This window comes from Paralichthys olivaceus, chromosome 14 (genome assembly GCF_024713975.1).
Source record: "Paralichthys olivaceus isolate ysfri-2021 chromosome 14, ASM2471397v2, whole genome shotgun sequence".
NCBI classification, from domain to species: Eukaryota; Metazoa; Chordata; class Actinopteri; order Pleuronectiformes; family Paralichthyidae; genus Paralichthys; species Paralichthys olivaceus.
In genome coordinates this window covers 21,070,469-21,092,398 of record NC_091106.1, presented here as the reverse complement: position 1 = coordinate 21,092,398, position 21,930 = coordinate 21,070,469, and the positions used below count along the sequence as shown (strand labels likewise).

Below are 21,930 nucleotides of genomic sequence, written 5' to 3'. Positions count from 1 at the left end.
TAACCGTTAGTCTCATTATATAATATCCAGTCAGTAGTACTTTTCTCATGTGAAGTATTTAATACTTTATTTGTAGATGTTCGTGTATTTTGTGTATTTTATTTTTCGTTCTCGTATTCTTTCACCCGGAAAAATCAGAGAACACGTCGTACGTGGCATGATTCTATTGGCTGTCAAAATTGCGTCACGAAAAAACCCAGCGTTTTCATTGGCTGTCATCCTCTTGCGGCGTTCCGATTGGGCCCTGCCGTGAACCTCCAAACCAATGACTTCCGTTTTAACTTCCTCACTTTTTATCTTACTGTGAGTTTTATTTGCGGAAATGAAACAGGAGCTGCGCGTTTTAAAGGTGAAAACCGTTATTTTGAAGAAAAGAATATAAAAATAATAATAATTTAAAAAAAAAAAAAAAAGCCAGCGTTCTCCGGCTGCTCTTCTCTTTTCTCTGCGGGGTCGTTGCGGTTCTTCAGACCCGCAGAACCAGGCCATCGACTTCCTCTTCCGCCAGCATCCTGCATTCACACAGTAAGAACATGTCTTCAAGTCTCTGCATAGAAACAATAAAAACATTCTCTGGTGTGTCTGTTTGTCCCTCAGCTTGCTAGCTAGCGTGGCTCCTAGCTTCCGGTCAGCTAACGTCGTGTTGCGTTCAAGTACTTGACTTTTCTGCACAGGGGGCGTTCATGTACCAATAGCACATTCCGTCCTCTGTCTGTGTCCATCCATCCAGCCATCAATCATGCATTCGTTTCCGCAGCCTGTAGTCTGTGAAGTTACCCGGGCACAGATGCAGGTCGTGCGGATGCTGTCACCGGTTAATAAATGACTGGCCGTCTGCTGCCAGTGTTAGTGAGTGGAGGCTGCATCATAATGAGGTGATAATATGTAAGCGAGGGGCCGAGGAAGGAGGACAAACATGGCCAGAGATTGTGTGTCACAGCCCGGAGAAGTGTGACGTGGTTTACAGCAACGAGAGGCGGTCACTGAGAGATCCTCCTCTTCAGATCTCCGCAGATCCGAAGGTTCGCAACCTTCAGGCTCAGAGCTCCACGGACCTTTAACTGTGATCCGATCTGTGGGGGTTTTTTAATTTTGTGGAGGGGGACAGGATGTGTTGTCCTCCGGAGCTTCACTGCTGACCAGACCGAAGGGGCTGCCCACCTCAGACTGTGAATGCGTGAGCCTGAGTCAGGAAACCTCGAAGAAACTTTTGAATTTGAACCCATCCAGGAGTAGTTACTGTCAGTGACACTCTGGATCACACAGCTTTAAACTCTGCTTTGGAGTGACTCTGATCTTTTAACTGTACTGTTGTTGAACTGGTGGCTTCTTGGGCAGCTGAACCATGGCACTTTATGTAGAAGGTGAGTGATGTGGAAGGTGTTTTACCTTTAGATATTAGAAATTAAATATGTGCTTGAGCATTATATTTTCTTCACCAGGCTTGATATTTTACAGTGGACCATCAACTTTGCTATAAATAACTATAGATTAAAAGAACACATTAATACAACCAAATACATAGAACTTGAATTAAGAAAACAATCAAAAGTTGTCAGAAACTGTGATATACCAATGTATCAATAGGTCGAGTAGTTATAACCTTGGACCATACCTGTGATTAAACATTTCTTCATTTACCAAAACTATTTCCCAGAGACAACTTCTTTTTCTAATCTATTTGCAGAGATTTGTCTCACACACTGAATGATCTGGGCTGATGCCTTTGTGTGAAGCTGCTGATTGATATACGAGACTCATTATTGTTGAATATACATATTACAGTTTTCTTTTAACTCCAAATGATCACTGTCTTTTGTCTGCTACACATTATAGGCATTAGAGACGGGTCATAAACTCTAAATTCTCAAGTGATTGAGCTTCTCATTTGAACACAGCTGAAATGTGATTTGAAAAGTTTTCTGACTTACTTTCTGACTAAAAGCTGTTTGGTTGGAGAGAAAGTTATTTGTTGAATTCACTGGTTTTATTTAACCACTTCAAGTTTGCAGTCCATAACTTTGTGTGTCTGAACATTCCCCATTATACACGCTGTCTGATAAGAAGCCAGTCTGACTGTAACGTCCAAGTTACTGTCACTATCACACCATCATATATAACTTTTCCAACAACGTCTTAGCTGCTTTGAAGCCGTGCCTCTGAATGGTTCACTGGGAAATTGACTAACTACCTGAAGATGTGATAGGTGGATTTGCTTGATCATCATTATCGTCTGAATGTAATTGATGATTTCAGCTGTTACCTTGTTTCTATCTGCTCTTAATGACAGTGAGCAGGTGTAATGCATCATACGATCATGAGATATAGCTCAACAAAAGGAAGTGAAGTCTGAAGATATGCTGCAGATACTTATCATTCCTCTGCTGTTTTAATCATTGTTCTAATCATCTCATCACTTCTCAAGGGAAGCTATACTTAAACCTCTGAGCTGGAACAACTGATGTAGCTGTGTTATATCTTTTGCTTTGGTTTTAAACCTTTATTTAAGTCATAAATGTAAACAAACAAACAATTTGGATATAATCAAAACACTAATCTTGCACAGCGCAAAAACCAAACAGGCTCAGGTGGTTTCAACTCAGTCTCATGTGCTTTTGAATATGATCAGAACTCTCAAATGAATTTCTCTTATTTCACTGCATCAGCAGTAAAATATGCTGGTTGACAATTAAAAATAATTAGGCTCAGGAGTGCTCTGTTTAAATATGTAATTACACTATTACTACCAGTCAGGGTGAAACGATCAGCATAAATTGAAAATTTAATTTAAGTAGAATTAGTGTCAGTGATTGGTTTGCCCTGAAAGCACAAACCAGTCACTGGCTCCAGAAAGGTCCCTTACATTAAATTGTTTTGTCGAAACCTGAAGTCAGGATGAGGCGAGGGGTATTCAGCTGGTTAAGATGCAGTTGAACCCGACTGTTCCTTTAACTACATATTGTTTTAAGGTCAATACTTAAGTCAGTAGCTCAGATTTAAGAATAAAAACGTATAATCATTTTTATAGCACAAACACATAATGTAAATCATTTTAGAGATAGAATTAGAGAAGCTTTCAGTGAAGCTATTCACTGTTTGAGAACAGACATGAGTTGAAACTGGAATGGAGGGATTGCTTCGTTCAGACTGAAACAGATGGTTTGTGTTAATGAAATGAGTAAAAGTGGAGTCACAAAGCGTTCCGAGGATGCAGGAATATGTAAGAAGTTAAAATCCAGATATGTTGCAGCTGTCTCAAACCTCATCCCCTCACGCTCCTCTGTCTTCCCCCCCTCCAGGTCTGAGTAAAGGAGTGGCCAAAGGAGGGATGGCTCAGTTCCAGGAAATGATGCGGCAGCAGCTGGAGAGCTCCATGCACACGGAGCTGGAGAAACTGCTGGACACCACCACGGGGGCCGAGAGAGAGGTGCGCCCACACTGACTCACTCTCTCTGCGACCATCTGGTTGTGATTTAGAGGGTGGTGGGGTCCCACACAAACACTGGCAAAACACAAAAGTGACACATACTGGAACACGGTGCCAATGAGGGTTCTGGCTACACTCTGACACAAAGTATATGTGATGAAGTTGCAGTAAGTTAGTACATTTTTTAGTCTAAATCATAATATAGACTGAGCCCAGCGGAGATCCTGTGCGTTTGTTTTGTTTGCCAAAAAGAAATTCTGGTGAGGGGAGTGGACACCTTCGAGCTCACTGCAGCCGATCAATCAAAGCCGAAGGCTGAAATCCAAACTGTCTCCATAGACTGAGAGGTGCTTGAATTTCCATAAGTGTAAAACAAACAGCCCAGAGACAAAACTGTTACTCAACTGTCTTGGCTGAAAACACACACATACAAACACAGGGTTTGGCAGTTGCGAGCAGGGTCTCTCAATCTGCCGACAGTCATTAAAGAGAGAATGATAAACAGAGATAAGATTTGAAGGGACAGCCACACACAGGTGTGTCCAGTGCTCTTCTTTCTGCCTTAAGTGACTATAGCTTTCTTAACACAAACAGACATGTGCACATACACAAATGTTATTCTTAGGTACACACTGGTTGAACATGGCAGGTCTCCAGTGTTAAGACATACGCTAGCACATAGATTCACAAACCAGTGAAAGGCCATTTATATACACATTTAAAATCAAATATTAAACGCCCTGAATGCATTTTAATGTCTTTTGCTGTATAATTAGTGTTCCAGAGGCATCTTCAAGAATCTGAATATTTTACAAACAAACCCAGAAGAAAAGCAACACAGAAATGCAAATGAATTTATGGAGCAGGATTTTGTATATCAAACACTAAAGCTGGTCTTGAAATCTTAAATAATAAAAAATAATAAAACTACTGCATCACATCCAGAGGCTATCTTATCTGTAACTAATATTATAAAAGCTTGTTTAAACTTGTAAGTTTGATTCAAGCAAACACACTGATTGAGTAAGTATGAAGATAAAATGTGGTCAAGTTTCAAAGCGTCGTGTAGCAACAGTAGATGACAAAAAGAAACCGGTTACGTAAACACACTAGTGCCTGGAAAATAATTATCGTTCCACATGACTTATGTTGGAATCTGCATAATCAAAGATGCTCATGTGTAGCAGAGCTCGTTCAGCAGCTTCACTTATTTCATCAATCCAGTATACACCCATTTCCCTGTGTGATTTATCACGTAGTAATCAGACTTGTTTCACTGCAGTGGCGTCTTCAGCACGTGCAGGAGAAACCTCTCGCCCAACTGCATAATTTAAACAATCAAACCCAGATAGTAATAGAGGTTTCTGTTCCTAGATTAGGCTTTATTATAAGAAGTACAGTGCCAGGTGAAGTAAGCGCTAGAAAAGTTGTCATGAAGATAGTTCCGCACCATTGTGATGTCACATAGCATCACTGGGAGAACCACATTTGCATAATGCACGCCTAGCGACTAGTCTGGCACGCCCCCTAACAAAGCCACATAAAGCGAGAGCGGAGGCCGACATTTATTACATGTGCTGGAAGGTGTCAACCAATCAGAACAGAGTGAGCCAGCTGGCAAGTGTTTCAGACAGAGGCTGAAAAGAGGAGCTGCAGCAATGGACAGTTTGTTCTCAGCTTTAGATCATGTAAACCTTTTCAAGTAGTGACACAAATAAAATATATGAACCTGAATATTAGCAAAATAAAAACAGTGTCAGAGTCTTGTTAAACATCAGCCACCTTCTCTGGAATGAATACAAATTAAAATATTGTAAAATCCTTCTTTTTTTTCAGGTGTCCAGGAAAGACTTTGAGGGCTTCAAGAATCTTTTCCACAGATTTCTGCAGGTGAAGGGGCCGTCGGTGGAGTGGATCAAGATACAAAGACCTCCAGAGGACTCGGTAAGTGTTTCTTTGGTGTCAGAACGGTGACAGAGGTCATTGGATTCAAATCCAGTAAGAACTTGTCTTTGTTTCCATTTAGCTGCTCTACATGTTTGTGCAAGTAACAATTGTCTCAGTTGTAATTCCAGTTGTGCATACACAGAATAAGCCAAAGACAACAAACCCTATCTGCTGGATTGACAAACTAAGCCAGGAAGTATTTGAACATCCAATCGAGAACCCATACCGTCAGAGACACCAATGTGTGAATGTGAAATATTATTTGGGCGCAGAGTTCAGACACCGAAGTGGAGAAAAAAAGATTCACTTAAAGGTTCTGCTGCAGCTTCTCATGTTGAGGCGATGCCAAGCGTCGCTGTTGATGGTTAAACTGACAGACGCTGCCAGCGGAGAGTCATATCAGCTGTCACTAATTAATTATGGCAGCAACTTGCTGATAGGCGTCAATTAAACTCGGCCATGAGAAAACAGTTTCTTTATTCTGACAAAGCCAACAGAATGAGACATCGTCTCTGTAGCAGCTCATGTCACTGTCAATTCAAATTTAAGATTTTCTTTGGAAGATTTCAGGAAAATGTTGGTAATTCATGATCCATGATCCATGATCTTTGAATATGTGATAACATTTTTCCATGATTGTGACACAGTTTTGTCAGCGGTGGATACGGATGTGGCGCAACATGCAGGCTGATTTACGATGTGAAAGCGACCACATGCAGCTTTTCCACCATGAGTCAGGGTGTTTTCAGTCGATCTAACTCCAATCTCATCTTCTTGTCTGTCAAAATATCTATAGAGTAACTGATGCACATTACACAATTTACCAACTAGAAACAGTGAAAAGTCGTGGATTTCACAGAAGAAAGTATGTGCCAATATCTGTGCAAATTGATAATGTCTCTGACCTAAATGATGCCTCAGTGATAAGATTATCCGACATCAAAGTTTGTACTTCTACCTTTGACCGACACAGTTGTTAATCTCTGTTCGTAGTTGGTTTGAAAATTAGCAGCCCTGAAAACTCCTGACTGAAATCCACATGCAGTCAAAGCAGAATTGTCTGTGATGTTTTGTCAGATCGTGTCGTTACATTCACAATGACAGACATCTTTTTCTTATTTATGCCTCTTTACTTAAACATGTCAAACAAAACCTTCAACAAATCGTTTATTTGTTTTATTGATCCACTCTGAATCGCTCATACAGTTCGTGGTTAATGATTCTATTAAAATTTGGTTAATTTCCAGAATCTAAAAGCCTCATGGGAATATTGTAAACTACTCGTGTACATAAGTGTTCAGGGATTAAAGTTCTCCGTCACTCTGATGGATTTCTGTCAGGCAGATTCCAGAGAGACGAGGTTTGCGGTCAATGAGGATCCAGAGGGAACATGGTGTCATACAGTGAGCTGGCAGATGTCGGTAAACAGACAGTATATTACTCAAATGCAAATATTAATGTTAGACAATGGCGTGTACACACAGTCAAATGTGTGGACAGACCCAGCAATAATGTTTTACCTACCACCACCAAGGATGTTACTGTTTTCACCCCTGTCCGTTCATTTGAGCAGGATCACACAAAACCTACTGGACAGATTTCTACTGAACTCGATAGAAGGATGGGGCCAAGAAACAAGTACAGTTTTTGGCGTGGATCAGCACAAAAAGTTATATGCACGGAATATTTCATGGCTCTCGATGAAGAACAGACATATTTAGGGAACTTATATCTATGAGTCTGTGCAGTTTGATGCAGCTTAATTGGATTCAAGGAGACTGTCAGGCCTTGGTGGAAGTATGAGTGCCAAGGTTGTAATTGTAATGGGACGCTGCGATGTTATCAGGGTTTTATCCAAGTTCAAAGATCAGATTGTGCCGTATGTTTTTCCCACTTGACCCACTTAAATGGTACAGCAGCCATAACCTACCTACATGACCTCCCTACGTTTACTGTTCACTATCATCGGGACAATAAACCACAGGGGCCTAAGTTTCCTTTTGTTTCCTGCGCTCGGTCACTTGCAGAGTCATGTCATCTGGGTTCCATGCAGGATTTCCTTTTTGTCTTGCTGGAATAGCACATTTTTATAGGTCTTCCTTAGTTTCCAGTCACCAGGGATGCTCTCAGTGCTCTCATTCGGTATCCTGAACACCAGGCTGCCATGTTTTGTGTGAGCTTCAAAGTGCAGGATTTAAAAGGTGTAGCAGAGTTAAAAGAGCAAACTTATCTAATGCGGACTGATCTCAAGGGAACGAACCTCTAAGTCGAGACGCAGAGTTTTGTAGGAGTCAGAATATGGAGTGGTTGGGAACAGAACTCGAGAAAAGCCAGCAGGTAAATGCAGCAGCAGTATGAGTCTGAGTGTTGAGGCTGAATTTCAAAGTTTTTCTTCTCCTGGGACTTTGTGTTGAACTCAGCTGAACACGTCAGGCTGCATGATGTTAAGGAAGTGAAACAATCCAGATTTAGTGGTTTATCATCGTCTCTTTAGTTACTTAGAAAAACATGGTCCACTCCACTCAGAGACAAAGTAAACACTGTATTAATCACATCTGATTGTTTATGTTCAATTGACTGTGAACTTTAACGGTCTTTGTTCTTGTTCCCTGTTTACCATCTCTACAGTGATTTGTCTTTTTAAGAAGAATGAATTTAATGTCGCGTATTTTTTATTTTGTCGGTGAAACAAATATGACAATAGAAGTGAAAACACTGCTGCTGTGTTGTTGTTGTTAGGAGGAAAGAACAAATAGAACGTGATGTCATCAAGACGTCATTTGTAAAATATGATGAGGAAACATCCACGATCTCGTATCACGAAACAGAACGATGGAACCCAACCGCTGCTTGTTTTCATGCTATGTCACATGACTGTTTGGGTCCAATCCTGATTGAGTTATCAGGCCGGCTGTCAGAGTTGGGTTAGTTTAATTAGCTCAGGGTGGATAGTGACCCTCAGACTGCAGAGTTCCTCAGGCATTAGGATTGAGCCGTGGGAACATTTTTCCTCCGTGAGACACAGGATGATGCAGAGTGTTTTTAATTCCAATCCATTTCTTCACCATCTTCTGTGAATCTGTTTCTGCCTCTTATGGTTTAAAACACCGTCTCCAATGAAAACTCTCATCCTCCACTCATATCCAATGATTTCCATGTGACCATTTCTATTCTTATTAAATGTCATGTGACAGAAGTTCACATATGAAATGTGTCTCAAGGCACAAGCTGCAAAGACTTTTTTAATGTCAGGAGACAATCTGCTCTCACTCTTTTACTCAGCGATAGTTGATGACTTGTTTCTCAGCCCTTTTGACTCGTGACCATGCATCAGAGGTCGTGACCTTGACAAGATTACTTGTTAGGATTTTTTTAAAAGGCCTTGAAAAGGCTTAAGAATGTCAATGATTCACAAGAGAACACAAACAGAAACCTCGGAGAAAAGTCATGAAGAAAAAATCCACTTTAATTGAATGTAATGCATTTGTATTCCCCCTGAGGAAATCAAAGTGTCAGGTCTGACTGATTTGATATTATATTTGCTGATTAAAATTCTATAAAATCAGTTTATTATTAACTTATCAACCATTTACTGATCGATTGCCTACATTAAGTGCCATGAAACTTGGTGGAAGGTTGGAACATGGGCCCAGACAGACCTCATAAAAGTTTGGAAGTTTTAATCTTTAACATTGTGGGATTGTTTTGTTTTTTTTGTTACATTTTCACCAACTTATTAGGAATGAATTCATGGATCTTGATTAAAGAACATTTAAGGGACTTATATCAATTAATGTGTGCAACTTAGTGCCGCTTGCTTGAATTAAGGGGACTGCTGGGCCTTGACGGAGGTTTACACTCAACCTAAGTTTGTTTTTTGTTGCTGTGGTCATGGAGGTAAAACTCAATATTCCATAGATACCTGCTTTACAAGTCAAAACAAATATTTGTCATCTAAAAGGATGCACCCTCCTTCCACTTAACAAATACAAGCCTTTCAAATACAGAAACTGGTTTGGTTGGACCCAAGCCAGAGATGCTGCTCACTGCCATTTTTCAGACAAATTTGCTCCTGTCTCACTGAACATGAACAGAACTTCCTCAGTCGCTCGTCTGGCACCAGACTTTAACCAAAACACACACACACACACACACACACACACACACACACACAGACACACAAACTTGGATTCTAAGTCGCCTCATTTCTTTTAAAAACTAAAGAAACTGGAGAGAGCTAGAGAGAGAGGAGAAAGTGAAGGAGAAAGAAGAGGGGACAGCAGCAATAAGTAATTGGTGTGTGTTTGGCATCTAAAGCAGTTGTGCAGACAATTTCACGAGGTGTGGTAAAGAAAATGCAGGTGAATAAACAGAGGTTTTTTTTAATGTGCATTACATCCTAAATAACCAGATAATATGCTCCATATGGCTCATGGTGTATTTAATACTTGTATAAATGAGAGTTTTGCCTTTTTCAAAACAGATTGGCAATGTAAGAACTTCTGTTATCTTCACCAGCAGGTTCTGTTTTCACCCCTAGGGATCGGTTTGTTTACTTGTCAGCAGGACTACACAGAAACTACTGAATGGATTTCCAGGACACTTACTGGAAGAATGACACATGGGCCAGGAGAATAAATTAAAGTTGGTCCTGGAATTTGTGTGTAGAAAATAAGGTGCAGCTTGGTTGATTGGGTTCTAGTTTTTAAGTGCAGCAATTTTTAATCTGTAATTTAACTTATTAAGATCAACTTAAATGGGAAACAATGGTTTTCATTATCAATCATCTTTCATGGACATATTATTCGATCATATTATCCATCACAGTCTCCCAGAGACAAAAGTGACACCTTCAGAGGTCACACAAAATAAAATAAAGGCAGTAAATTAACTTTCTGTTGAACAAATGATCAATTGACCTAAATCATTTGCAGTCAGTGACTGTTTGGAGTCTCAGACATTATATGAGTCAGGAAAATCCCTCATGTTATTCCATGTATATGGAGAATATACACAAAAAGTACATTAACACTAAATTCCTGTTTTATGACACCACAGTGCAACTCTCTCAGGTGTAAGGTATTTTTAAGTATTTATTGTACAACTTTAACTCTCCCTGTGAAGCATTGATATCTGGATTATTTCATATAAAGAGAAAATGTATGAGTATATATATAAAACACAGTTGTGATTACAGATGATTCATAGTTTTATCAACTTTTTTTTATCAGTTGTACGTGAAAGCCTCTGTATTGGTAGACACGCAGATGTTTGTCTCCACAAAAATGTTTGCAGTGAAGCTGGAGCTCTGCACCACTCCTGTCCTTGGGTGGAGGATTGGAAAGTTGTCTCATTTGCAGAGTGTAATAAAAATAAAAAATGTTGGAATGTCAGACATGGTCCTGCACGGAGAGTTAATGGCATGCAGCACTGAGAGTTTTTAAAGGTCATAGTGTGTATCTGTGTGTGTATCTGTGTGTGTATCTGTGTGTGTATCTGTGCGGTATCTGTTCGTGTCTATCTGTGTATCTGTGATGTGCGAAAAATGATGATGAGGTAGAGACAGTTTCCTGCTGCAGCTCTGTGCGCCCGAGGAGACGCTGGTGGTTTCTAACATCTTGAATCTGTTCAGACACAGTGGTGTTTTTTTTATTCTTGAAGGAAAAAAAACATCTGAATTGTGTTGATGGAAAATGTAGAACTGTTACTGATCAACAACACATTAAATATATTGTTATGCAACGCTGTGCTTCCACTGCAGTGTAGTTAAACTCAGCTCATGCGTGCATCTTTCCCTCCTCCACTGATGCTGATTACCATGTTGTGCAAACCACAGTTTAGTTGTGTAACATCTCAAATCCTGCTGGCTTGTATCTAAATCAATCCAAAACCATAATCCATCACTGGGCTCTGTTTGCTGTAGATGAAATATCCTGTGGGTTTATTCCAGGTGCTCACTCCTACACCTGACAGATTATTGTCTGTCAAAGTGAAGAATAATAAAAAAACTTGTTCTCTGTCCGCCTCATTGGTTATCTGTCATTTGGATTCCACACCACAGCTCATGCATGAGATCTGTGTGGAGGATTTAAATTCACTAGATCTCTATATTTATCTGCATCAAATTGTTCACACCCATAAATAGAAGTCGTTGGCCTGTTTCTACTTCTTCTTCTCAGAAATCAGCAAAATGTTGAAGAAAGTGAAAATAATTCCTGCAAATACTTAAAGAAGCTTCCTGTTCTCTGAACCGTTCACACCAACAAGAACTAATGTTACCCATTTGATTGCAATTCTTTCTCTTTCTCTTCGTCTCCTTCAGATCCAGCCCTATGATAAGATCGAAGCTCGAGGCCTGCCAGACAACGTGGCGGACAGTCTGAACAAACTGGTGGTGGTGAAGCTGAACGGAGGCCTGGGCACCAGCATGGGCTGTAAGGGCCCCAAGAGCCTGATCAGCGTCCGCAACGAGAACACCTTCCTGGACCTCACTGTGCAGCAGATAGAGGTACGGAAGCTCTTTGGTAACTTGTCTTTAAGGCCTTAGAGAACGGCAAAGAAACCTTCGTCAGCAGAAGGATGCTCGGTGGTGGCCGGCAGTGTGGGTGTCCCTGGCCCTGATGGTGACGAGACAATTTACGATGAGTTTGAAGCCACAGAATCTGAATGTATTAAGCACTGAAACTGTTCTGCTCCGTTTACAGTTTCAAAAAGTATAAATTTACCACCGGTAAAACAGGCGATACCCAACCCTACTTATGAGAAACTCAGAGGGTGGGACGTCAAAGCTCACTCCTTCACTGTGGAGACGGAGCAGAACAGACACAGGCTTTTAATCACAGACAGGCTGGAGGACACATTCCCCCTTTCACCAAACCTCAGTGGTGAAAACACTTATTTAATTCAGACATCCAAACCAAATATGGATCTAAACTGTAGAGTGAAGGAAGGATCTTTTCAGGTCCTCATGTGTTCTTGGTATTTTTCCATCTCAGTGTTTCTTTTTGTTTGTCTTGCCGTCTCTACGTTATAGTTTTAATCCTGCTTTACAGATCACAGTCTCACTGTGGCTCATACTTAGCAGCAGGATCTACAGTTATGCGTGTTGCCTAACTCACTAGACCGTTGAACACAGCTTGGGAAATGACCACACCAGCACGCACCGTCACCATGTGGCTGTGACGTCACGATAGGTGGAGAAGGAAAGAATGAGCGTTGTCTGATGTAATACAAACATCTGTGCTGTGTTAGTGTCGGTTGCTCTGATGTAAGAGACAAGAGACGTTTCAGGGGAAAAAGGAAAGCACAGCCAACTCCTCTCATTACACAATGCTGCATACGTATCATACCTCGACACAAGCCAACATGTATCTGAGGCACCATTGGAAATACATGCAGGTTTTTTTTAAGTGTGCTGAAAGGGGTTCAGTGTGACATGTGGGGGGAGTTATAGTGAAAGAGGATCTGTTGCTGCGCAGGCCGGCAGGTCTGTGGGATTGGCATGGGAACAGAGATGACTGTGTACTGGAGGACAGGAGTGTGTGTGTGTGTGTAAAGAAGGCGCGTACCTGGTCGTACCTTAAAACTCGACATGTGCGAATCCCTGGAGCAGCCGCAGAACTGACCCAACTTGTTTTTCAAATGTTTATAGGTGGTCTATCATGAGTGTGTGAGTGATGATGATGTCAAGATGTTGGTGTGTACAGTGTACAGAGGTTGTATTAGGTGTGTGTGTGTGCGTGTGTGCGTGTGTGTGTGTGTGTGTGTGTGTGTGTGTGTGTGTGTGTGTGTGTGTGTGTGTGTGTGTGTGACTACATTGCATGTGTGTGTTTCGTAATGGCCTCACGGGACGCTGCCCTCCTCCCAACACACTGCTCTCTCTGTCCGAGTCACTGCTCTCCATTTTCTCTTCAGGTCAGGTCAGATTACGTCCTGACTGAGTTTAGCCATTTAGAACAAGAGAAAATGGATCCCCCCCCACACACACACACACACACACACACTTCCATCCCATAACCACATCTCCTGTGTGAGCATGCCCCTCTCAGCCACCACGCTGCTTCATATACATTCATTTGGGATCAGTCCAGTGCAGAGATGTGGACACACTCTCACTGAGAACAGATGTGGAAGAAATCGCAGGCCGACTGGATGTCGCCACCTGGCTGCTGAAGATTTACTGCTTTCACCGGTTGAGGTCTGACTGGATCTATTAAGTTGAAAATAAAAGTAAAAATATGTTCACAGATTTTCCAGTCTGTCCCAAATCAGTGTCCATATGTGCAGGTATGAAGCAGGTTTTTGTTTTTGTAACTACTCCTCCGGTCCAGAGGAGCTAAGAGACCCTCTGCTAATACACCTTGAGTCGAGGTTTCAGTCTCTTCAGTTATGAGTTTCCTCTCCGTATCTCTCGGGACAGTGTTTTTCCAAATCAAGCTGCACTTGAGCTCTATGTGCAACAAAAAGAGGCAATTTTGTGCTTTAATTTTTCTTATTTGTGTAATAAGGACTTTTGAAGCCTTGTTTTAGCCTCAGGTGAGATATTTGAGCACAAAATGAGGATAGTTGATTCTCTATCATACATATTGGAGCCGTTTTAGCTCCATCCCTCGTTATTGTCATGATGCATCATTATTACAGGAAGCACAGTGCAGCACCTGTATTAATGGAACTGATTTCTGCGAGTGTGTGATGTTCGGTTTCGGTGTGGCTCGATTGACGACTGTTGGTGGAGGTATGTTCCATCCTAGTTGTTGTTTTGTTTAATTGTTGTGACGTCTGAATTAGATGTCATACTGGTTTGGGCACAATGTTCAACACATTTTCTTTCCTCCTGTCTTAAGCTCCACACACACACCCATATACAGTATTTACAAATCTTTTGTTAACGTGTTAAGTGTCATGTAGGGTGTTTGCCTCTTGAATATAATAATTTAAGTAGTGCAAATAAAAAAATCTGTGTGAACGTTCAGTGAACTCCAATCATTTCAACTTTCTCTTCTCTTGGTTAAAATGTTTTCATCTCTGTTCTCTTCACATTTGAATGGGTCTTGCTGATGTTGTGCTCAGTGTTAGTAGCTATAGTGTCAGCAAATGTCGCACTTTTTACAAAACCACGTCCAGGCAATATGGACTTTAAGGGGCTGATGCAGACTCCGATATCAGGGGATAGAAAAGTTTGCCATTTGAATCAATCTGTATTATCTGGAACTTTTATTCAGGATGCTGCTGCTGCTGCTGCTGCTGTCGCTCAGTCAGTCTTCCCTGGATATTTGATATAGACTCTGTTTGTTTTTCCACAGCACCTGAACAAGACGTACAACACAGACGTGCCCCTGGTTCTCATGAACTCCTTCAACACAGATGAAGACACAAAGAAGATCCTGCAGAAGTACACACACCACCGTGTCAAGATACACACCTTCAACCAGAGCAGGTGAGCTCACGCAGTAATAACATGTCAAGTAAAGCCTGTGTACGCTGGTGCATTCAGAGTTGTACATGTGCGTTTAAACAGGCAACTGGACTTGCTGTGTTTCTCGAACTGATACAAACTCACATCAACCGATGTAACAACAAATATTAAACTGAAAAGAAAACTTGGACATGAGTTTTAATAGATATCTGCGTCATTAGTGGCAGATGTATCACCCACTGCCGCTTCCAGTTAGCATTACTGAAGTCAAACTGAGCGTCCTCTCATAATGAACTGGTGTGTATTCAGTGTGGAACAGTCCCCTGCTGCGTGCTGCCCCTGATTCTGTACTAAAACTGTCAGAAACAGCAGCGTCCAGGCAGGAAATGTCATGTAATTCATGGAGATAGATGTTAATATTTAATGCACTGGCGTCTCTAATTTGTCAGTCAAGTGGAACTTGCTTTTTACTGTTTCCCTTGAATTATTTAGAGCTCTTGTATGTCCTGCGTCCCTGAAGGAGTTGAGTACAAAGCAGGTTTGGACCAAGCTGGAGGATTTAAGTCAGCACAGAGAAAGTTTTTCAGACATTGGTCAGATAAAGTAAGTCGTCCTGGTCTGTGAGAAACTGAGGTGGACATTTTTCTTGATCGTTTTATCTTTTGACTTAAAGCAACACTATGTAATTATTACTGATCAACAGCGCCCTCTGCAGCCACACGTGGGGATTAATTCTGTGGTAGAGGTGTGGTACACTGGTTTTTAATGATTTAAAGGGATAGTTCACCGAAAAATGAAAATTCGTAATAAAAAAAAACAAAAAACTGGTTTTTAATGATTTAAAGGGATAGTTCACCGAAAAATGAAAATTCGTAATAAAACAAAAAAAAAAACACAACTTGCCTCCATTCTGCTCGTGACTTCTAAATAGTTTATTCATTACAAACTCGACAGGTAATCTTGATGCAGCAGTTAATGCTCAGGACAAATTCAAAGATAAGATAAGAATATAACTAACCAGAATGTAAAACATGATTTTGATGTTTCTTCAGGCAGTAGTGGAGGATCCACGACAGGAAAACGAAAGTATCAGAATGTTCTCAAGCGTCAGTCTGAAATAACAGAAAACCGTTGAAGTGGATGAGCTCATATCGAAACCACTCGTCTGAAACATCTTCCCAGAACAGTCAGCTTTGATAAATCCTCCATTAAAAACGTCCTGCGTGCCTCCACAGTGCAGCTCCTCTCACCTGACCCGCTCATCTGCTCTGCACTCCCCTCAAACTCCTAAAACAGCAGCAGCTGGCGCTCGGCGCTGCTCCTCACGATGAGCTCTGTTAACTCAACCTGACGCGGAGCCTTCTTAAAAACCCTTTGATCAGTTTAATGCACCAAACCACGATGGTTTGAACTCTCGCTGGAGAAACTTTTCTCCGTGAAGATTCTCAGGCCTTTGAGCTTTGTAGAAAATCTCCAAGGAATTAAGTTTTTCTCTTTGTGCTGCGTATCATCTTAAATGTTGCCTGAGAGTCACAGTGGGTGACCGTTTTCTTTTTTAAGTTATTTCTTTTAAATTGTGCAAAACAAATGGTATAACGTTTAAATCCGGTTTCAGTGTTTTAAACCATGATGAGCACCAATCTGATTGCTCTACCTTCTACAGTTGTATCAGTGGAATATGATAAAGTCAATGGACGATAACTGAAATTTAGTTTTCATCCATCCTAATATTTGTGCATACGTCAATAATGAGAAAAGGGGAAGCCACTTGCAACATGTTGGCTGATCTTGATATCGTCTCCTCCTCTGACCAGGTATCCTCGCATCAACAAGGAGTCGCTCCTCCCTGTGGCCTCGAGCTTGAACATGAGCGGTCAAAGCACAGAAGGCTGGTACCCTCCGGGCCACGGCGACATCTACGCCAGCTTCTACAACTCGGGCCTTTTGGATCAGCTGATCCAGCAGGGCAAGGAGTACATCTTTGTGTCCAACATCGACAACCTGGGAGCCACCGTGGACCTCCACATCCTGCACCACCTGGTCAGCCAGCCCAACGGCAAGCGCTGCGAGTTCGTCATGGAGGTGACGGACAAGACGCGCGCCGACGTCAAGGTACAGGAGGGGGACCGTGGAGGGGTGGATTCATACGGTCAATTCTGAAAATGGGGAGAATCTCGAAGTGTGTCCGTGTTAAGTTTGAGAACGTTCTGATTTCCAGGGCGGCACTCTGATCCAGTACGAAGGAAAACTGCGTCTGCTGGAGATCGCTCAGGTGCCCAAGGCCCACGTGGACGAATTCAAATCGGTTTCAAAGTTCAAGATCTTCAACACCAACAACCTGTGGATCTCTCTGGCTGCCATCAAGAGGCTGCAGGAACAGAAGGCGATGGACATGGAGATCATCGTCAACCCCAAGGTGAGTAAAGAGGAGAACAACACGGAGAGTACACACAACAACTACAACAACTCAGTGTTAGTGAGCAGAGGAAACACTCCTCCTAAAGTGATCAACACAACTTTTTCAGCTGAAACCACCAAGAGAAGTCATTTCATCTGTGTCATCGCTCCACATGACACAACACACATTGTCCGATGCCCTTTACAGAGTTCAAGTCTTCACAGTATAATAGAGAGAAACTCAACACTAAGCCCACAATGAGCAAACACTCGATGACAGCGGAGAGAATACTCCCACATGAATCTTAACGTCAGCAACTGAACAAACACTCTGGATCGGAGGTTTTCAAAGGAGAGTTCAAGAGGGGAAGTTATCATGAGGGGAAAGAGTCGAGTTCATGTCCGATGTCCTGAAAACAACAGGAAGTTACTTATTGTCGTTCTCCTGTGTGGGCTGATCACTAACTCACTCAACACACACCACATGGAGGCCTCAGTTTGTTTCCACTGGGCTTCTGCTCGGAGTGAAATCTGAACGTCACACTCACACTCACGCCTTAATCATTGCTTTTATTCTTCAGAGTCAAAGGACTAAATTACTAAAGTACTAAAAAGCTCAGGAGCTAAGTCACATTAACGTCAACATGCTCTGGTCTCTGTCTCTCCCTCGTCCTTTACAACATGGAGGTCGTCAGAGGGAAAGTGACACACGTCCTTGTAACAGTCGGCTGTTAGATCATCATGTGAGTCTGAGGCCTCGGAGCAGCAGGACACAGAGCGACAACACCAGTTTGACTTTGTGATGCTCAGATAAAACCAGTCGCTCTAAATGAGCAGAATAATACTGTCGTCAGTTCTGTTTCCCCACGTCCATCCTGTCCTGTTAGACACAGAGCAGAGACATCTCATCACTCTGCTCTACAGAGACCACCACCTCTGAATTAATCATATCCTGAGCTTGTGTAGGAAACCCGTATTTGAAAGCGTCTCTGTGCTCGTGACGTCCTGCACGGATCCACTTTCGTGTGACGGTGGAGAGAAGAGAGAAGTTTTCTGGTCTCTTCTCTGGGGCCTCATCTCTCCCACTGGAACCCTCGTGTCTTTCCGCTCTATTAATCGAGTTGTTGGCTGAGCGCTCACTCTCAAGTTGCATTTGGATCAAAAGTATCGATACTGCGAAACCTTTTAGATGTTTTTCACAATTAACAATCTAAATTTATTACATATATGCGCTTCAAATAAAAGTCAGACATGAACAACAAGAGTGGTTCAAAGAATTCAACAGAAACGTGAGAGTTCAAAACATGATCAGGTCTGAGGAAATACTGAATCAGTTGAGTTTAAAGTGAGTGATGAGGGGAACATTGTTCCTTCATTGTCTTCCAGAGCTCAGTCCAGTTAAAAGCTGAAAACAAATTTGACTTGATGTCATGTTGGTTATTTGCCCCCCCCCTCTCCTCTGAGGCTGCAGCACCTCAGGGTCTGAAAATCCTCAACCCGCGTAATAAATTCACTGCTGAGCTGCAGCCTCGCTGCTGATTATTGCTTTCTCTGCCTATAAATGTAATTTTACAGCCCTCAGTTAAAACTCTCCTGCCGACATATAGCGAGTGTTAGCGAGTGTTATGTAACTGCAGATAACTTTGTGGCTTTATGTTAGTGTGTGTGTGTGTGTGGGGGGGGGGGGTATGTTAAGTGTCAAGTAAAGAGTGCGGCACAGTGAAAGGAGGTTTTTCACATTATGACCTCACACATGTTCAAACTGTGTAAAAGACACTTAAGATAAAAACGTCTTTGAACCTGTTGCCTCATTTCTTCTGTGTCACACAGATCATTATATAATATTATACATTCAATGCAAACACACTGAAAAAAGTTTTTTCTCTGTAGTCATCGTGTTTTTAATTCTTTCGTTTGTCATCAGACGCTCGACGGCGGACAGAACGTCGTCCAGCTGGAGACGGCGGTCGGCGCGGCCATTAAAAGCTTCGACTATGCGCTGGGAATAAACGTACCTCGCAGCCGCTTCCTGCCCGTGAAGACCACGTCGGACCTGCTGCTGGTCATGTCCAACCTGTACAGCCTGGACGCCGGCTCGCTCACCATGAGCCCCAAGAGAGAGTTCCCCACGACACCGCACGTCAAACTGGGCAGCTCCTTCACCAAGGTAGAGATCACAACAGTGCAGACGGGTCATGTACATGTTCTTTTTTTAATTCTGCCACTGGCTCAAATGTAAAAATGAAGCTTAAAACTTTAGTTCACCAAAACACAAAAGATTAAATGTAAAAATAAATTTACCATTTTCTTCCGCCCTGTCGGTCCAAGTTCTTCAAGTTCTACTGGCTTTTCATTCCCTCAAGGAATCCTGGAAACACTTCCTGCAATACATGTTTTTACGTTTTCAGTTTCTTTATGCTTCAATCAGGGAAAAAACATGACACAGGAAATAAATACATGTAGAAACAATCATAGAAAATAATGTATATAAAGACGTAGGAAATAAATAAATACATGAATATATACAACATTAGTTAATCCAGAGAAATATCAAACTCTTCATTCGTTTTATTCACTCTCTTCATATTCATTTTCAATGGACAGTGTCCTCTGTGTAATCCTCTGTCTCATGTCCATGCGTGATCAGGTTCAGGAATACTTGACTCGCTTCGAGAGCATCCCCGACATGCTGGAGCTCGACCACCTCACCGTGTCTGGGGACGTCACGTTTGGGAAAAACGTTTCTCTCAAGGTACGATAATAAAGACAAACATGTATTTTACTATTAATCCAGAATCAACAGAAGCTTTTAGTGAGAAAGTCTGTGATCCTGCTCGTTACTGATTCACGGCTTCAAATAATCCTGTTTCCAAAACATCCTGTAACTTCTGAGTCAGATCAAATGAAAACCAAGTTTCGTCTGCTGTTCTTTTCTGTTTTAAGTTACCTGATAGAGTTGATCTGGTTCTTTGGGAAGAAGGATTTTGAATGCAGGACTTTTATTTTGACACTTGCGTAAAGGATGTGATTAGGTGTGTGACCTCTGACCTGAACCTGTGACCATTCCTCCTCACAGGGCACCGTCATCATCATCGCCAACCACGGCGACCGGATCGATATTCCCGCCGGCTCCATGCTGGAAAACAAAATCGTGTCCGGTAACCTGCGCATACTGGACCACTGAGGCCTTTCTCCCCCCTCCCCCCCCCTCCATCATGTGATCCAGTTTGGTTGTTACCCGAGTCATGTGACCTGTTCGTCATGTTTACCCCACACGGACAGACTGTGAGTTGAAGCCTGTGTGCGATTGCATGTGCAGCGCTTCTCTGCCGTCTCCACACGATCCAGATGTTTACACGGTCGCTGGACGTGTTTGTAGCTTGCATACACCGCCCCCTACAGGCTCCTTAGGAATACTATCAAAGGTTTATGTTATATAATGAGATAATAACGGTTGTCACTTTCCACAAAGACATTTATATAACATAAGAGAAAACTACAGATTTTATCGTTTATCTTCGTTTCGTCCGCTTCCTCATGAAAAAGTTAAATCTGCCAAAAAACAGTTATTTAATAAAGACACTTATAAAACTGATGACTTCATAATCCTCATCCTCCTTCTCCTCCTCCTCCTCCTCCTCCTCCTCCTCCTCCTCCTCCTCAGTATATAGCGTTTGTACATAGAAGTAAACCAATCACATGTTCTTTCATTTCAAGCTCAAGCTCCATCTGTTGCAACTTAAAAAATGAGAAGAACCCACAGTCACATTTAAATTCACAGCTTCTTGATTTCTATTTTATATCTGCACCAAATGAAATATCAGTCCCTGAAACATAACAGAGTTTTATTGTTATTCATGAGGTTCAATCAATGAAATTTGATTTGTACAGCTCTTATTCACGAATCACAATTGGTGTCTTAGGGCTTAACATCCTCTGTTCTTAACCCTCAACAAGAGCAAAGGAAAGAACTATCCAGAAAAACTAAACGCCCTGATCTCACAATGTTAAAGAAAGTGACGATCACAGTGAAACCTGGAGGCAACGAAACGCTCCGTCTCTGTAACTGCTGGACTTTATCCAGGCGAGACAACGACGCCGTAAAGTTTTATGTAAAAAATATAATGTGAAGTGAAGACTTCTTTGTTCAGTCCTGTGATGTAGAAGATAAAAAAACCACATTGTGCATTATTGTCTTTTTATCCAGTTAGTTTGTTCACATGTTGACCTTCATGTTGTGTGAAACCTCGTGCCTCCATCACAGTGTCTCACGTCTCCTCCCGTCCAGCAACGTCTTTCTGCCTTTTAGCCTCACGCACCGAGCACCGCAGGTCATTTTAAAACAAACGTGTACATACGCAGAGTTTCAGTGTGGAAGATACTTGAGATGGGTCCTGGAAGCAATAAGTGTTGATCTGTGACGAGGTCTCGGCCCAGTTCTGCCTTCTCGGAGCTGAATAAAGTGCAATACGAAATACTGAGCATGTGTCGTCTCCCATGTGTTCGTCCACCGTCACTTCAAACTTTGAGATTCTTCGTCATCACAATATTAAAATCTACAGAGGAACGTTTTGTCATCGCAGGAATGAAATGTAATAAATCTGGATTGTTGAGGGGTGACAGTGAATCTTAAATCCTCCGGAAGCAGCTGTAGGTGTCATTAAAAATATAAAATTCAATAACTTGATGCAAAAAGTCCAACGTTGGGTCATTTTTAATGTAAAGATCTCGTTGGTCAGTCAAA

At 41.9% G+C, this 21,930-nt stretch overlaps 1 protein-coding gene across 2 annotated transcripts; it reads left to right on the top strand.

Annotated features, from left to right (window-relative positions):
• The first annotated feature begins 279 nt into the window (after window positions 1–279).
• On the top strand, window positions 280–21,671 carry ugp2b (UDP-glucose pyrophosphorylase 2b). 2 transcript variants are annotated; one of them, XM_069538771.1, is made up of 10 exons: window positions 280–525; window positions 3,300–3,427; window positions 5,264–5,371; window positions 11,697–11,882; window positions 14,677–14,810; window positions 16,604–16,901; window positions 17,008–17,205; window positions 19,111–19,353; window positions 19,834–19,938; window positions 20,263–21,671. In XM_069538771.1, the coding sequence occupies exons 2-10, from the start codon at window positions 3,329–3,331 to the stop codon at window positions 20,368–20,370; spliced, it is 1,479 nt and encodes a 492-aa protein (XP_069394872.1). In that variant the 5' UTR covers window positions 280–525; window positions 3,300–3,328; the 3' UTR covers window positions 20,371–21,671. The 2 variants fall into 2 exon arrangements, with proteins under 2 accessions (XP_069394872.1, XP_069394871.1); XM_069538770.1 differs by having other exon boundaries at window positions 295–1,364.
• The last annotated feature ends 259 nt before the right edge of the window (window positions 21,672–21,930 follow it).